The sequence below is a fragment of the Sinocyclocheilus anshuiensis genome, unplaced genomic scaffold, assembly GCF_001515605.1.
Source record: "Sinocyclocheilus anshuiensis isolate Anshui unplaced genomic scaffold, SAMN03320099.WGS_v1.1 scaffold949, whole genome shotgun sequence".
NCBI lineage: Eukaryota > Metazoa > Chordata > Actinopteri > Cypriniformes > Cyprinidae > Sinocyclocheilus > Sinocyclocheilus anshuiensis.
The window spans coordinates 762,332-764,913 of NW_015554135.1; the positions used below are offsets into that span (position 1 = coordinate 762,332).

The following is a 2,582-nucleotide window of genomic DNA, read 5'->3' on the forward strand; positions in this document are numbered from 1 at the left end:
ATATCTTCTTCAGTACAATACTAAATAAAAAATAACATGCATTTTGAATGATCACTCTTATTTTGGTAAAATAATTAACATTTTGCTGTTTCTGCAAGGTCTATGTGAACTAACAGAACCGTATGTTATGTCTTTTTTTTTTTCCTGCAAAATTTATTAAAAACAATTTCAGTGTATAAATATTTATTTTTTATTAAATTTTTTTAAATGACTTTTTTTGTGGACTTGTAAAGTAGTCATGTAAATGCCTACATACATTACTACAGTAATAATTCAATAGCCTCATATACTTTGTATTAAAATACCATGATATGGCATCAGATACCATCATTGTACCATGGTACCACCACCCAATTTTATTTATTTATTTTCAGTTCCACCAATTGGTCATAGTGTGTGTGTGATCCATCAATCATCCATAAATGTGGTTGATTTATACGAAATATTTCAGTACAGCCTCTTTTTGCGGAGTGTCACAATCGGAGGAGCTTGTGAGACCATCCTAAAATTGTGGTGGGCATTTTGAAACCACCCCTTCAGTTGTATTATTGTGCAGATTCGATCACCTCTTAGATTTTCCATTCATTGCACAGGTTTCCTTTGAAGTCTGGCTATCGGGCCTTTCTCTGAAGAGCCTTTTTCAAAAGCATCACACCTTTGATCCAGTGTCTGTAGAAAAAGCATTAATAAACATTGGTTCCTCATCTATACTTAAATGATGCCTTTTGTTATTTCAACCCATTTGGATTAAATATACCCTATAAATCCATACATATTTAAATCTTTTTGTTAAATGATTGTATATATGCTATTATGAAGACTGTGACAAAACATTTACGTCTTTGGCAAAGTAACTTGCATCATGGGTCCACCACATGTTGGTCTGGTAGAAAATGCTGACAACACTATTGGGGTTTTAAAGAGCTGCATTTTCTAAACCTTCAGCTGTCAAAAAAGCCACAGCAGAAGTTTTATTACTGTTTTTAGAAGCTGTCACTTTGGTTTACCCGAGGAACTGGGTGATGGCTCGCAGTTTGTGCTCACTTTTACGCAAATGTTTTCACATGTCCGTTAGCTTTTACAACTGACTTTTACAAGTACAGAAAAGCCAAAAGTCCATGCTAAAGTCACACATAGAATTATACAGTATGTAGTATTTTATGGGACATCTGATCCCAGAGTATATCTGAGCAAACATGTGTCAGGTTCCCACACAGGGTGTGTTATTTGCTTACTAAGAATAGTAGCGTTCTTACTGTGTGTTAACTGGGTTGATCACTGAAATCTACAGCCTGGGTGATTTTTAAAGGTGTCAAACGTCAACCTAGCTTGAAACCTTACTCATGACACAACCTGGCAAAAGATGGGAGATTTTCTGGTTGAGTTTGGTTTTGTAGTGACATTCAGTTGCCTCATAAAAATGTTTTGTGAGTTTTGATTTACCTTGTGAGACCAATTAAATATATTTGTTTTATTTATGTACAGCATGTATGACTTGTGGACTAACTGTAAAGATAATTATATATTTTATATATAATATATAATATAATTTGCTTATTTTCAGGTGATGCAATATGCTTTTCATAACATGTCTGTATCATTTGTCATGTGTTGTAGAGGTTAAATGGAGAGCTTCCTCAGAGTGCTGAGGAACTTGAGAACGTCTTTGATACTCTGGACGCAGATGCCAACGGATATCTGACCTTTGAGGAGTTCTCCTCCGGCTTTAGTGTGTTTGCATTTGAATCTATACAGCATTTAGAAAAATAATTTAAAACGAAATTGATTATTGAAACATATGATTGATATTGTATGTTGTATTTTGTGTCGTCTGTATCATTTAAAAGTTTGCTAATGTATTTATGTCTCCCATTCAGGTGAATTTATGTTTGGTCCAGGTGTGGTGTCAGTAGATCCACATGCAGATGAGCAGCCGGTCTCAGGAAAGACTCCGGAAGTACTCTATGAGAGCCAATGGGAGGAGAGACTCAGCAGGGGAGAGGATGACGAGGAGAAACACTTCTGCATGCTAATGGAGAACCTGGGGGCAAGCAACATCTTTGAAGAGTGAGAGTCATTTCAGTCAACCACGCTGTTTGAAACAGATAGTGTGATTGTAGTGCAGTTCCATGCAAGAATATTTCCACTAATGTATAGATCAGATAACTGAAATAGATTACAAACTAAAAATGAATATTAATTATTCATTTTTAGGTTGTTACATATTTCAGTTACTATATGATTTATACATTCTTAGAAGTATTCTTGCATGGAACTACACTAAGATGTTGTTTTCATGCTATAAAACACAATTCTAAAAAATATAATTTAGATTTAATTTGAATGCGACTTCACAGCAAAATGGAAAAGGCATAAGAATTTAATCAGCTATATGTACAATAGAAATTTCACCAAAACCAATCAATAGTAAGAGACAGCAGACTTTTTTCTTCTTCTCCTGAGAAAAATTTAGATTTTCTATCAAATATCAAACTGTAAAAGCTTATTTAGTTGCTAGATTTTTTTTTTAAATAAATGTAAGAAAAATATTATTACATTTTTATATATATATATATATATAT

General features: G+C 33.5%; 1 protein-coding gene across 1 annotated transcript in view; it reads left to right on the forward strand.

Moving 5' to 3' along the window:
* Positions 1–2,582, forward strand: part of LOC107670365 (ras and EF-hand domain-containing protein homolog) — a 24,190-nt gene that overhangs the window by 7,259 nt on the left and 14,349 nt on the right. Inside the window, exons 3-4 of the mRNA XM_016462935.1 lie at positions 1,618–1,729; positions 1,878–2,067. Of these exons, the coding sequence (XP_016318421.1) occupies positions 1,618–1,729; positions 1,878–2,067 (302 nt within the window). The remainder of the gene's footprint in view (positions 1–1,617; positions 1,730–1,877; positions 2,068–2,582) is intronic.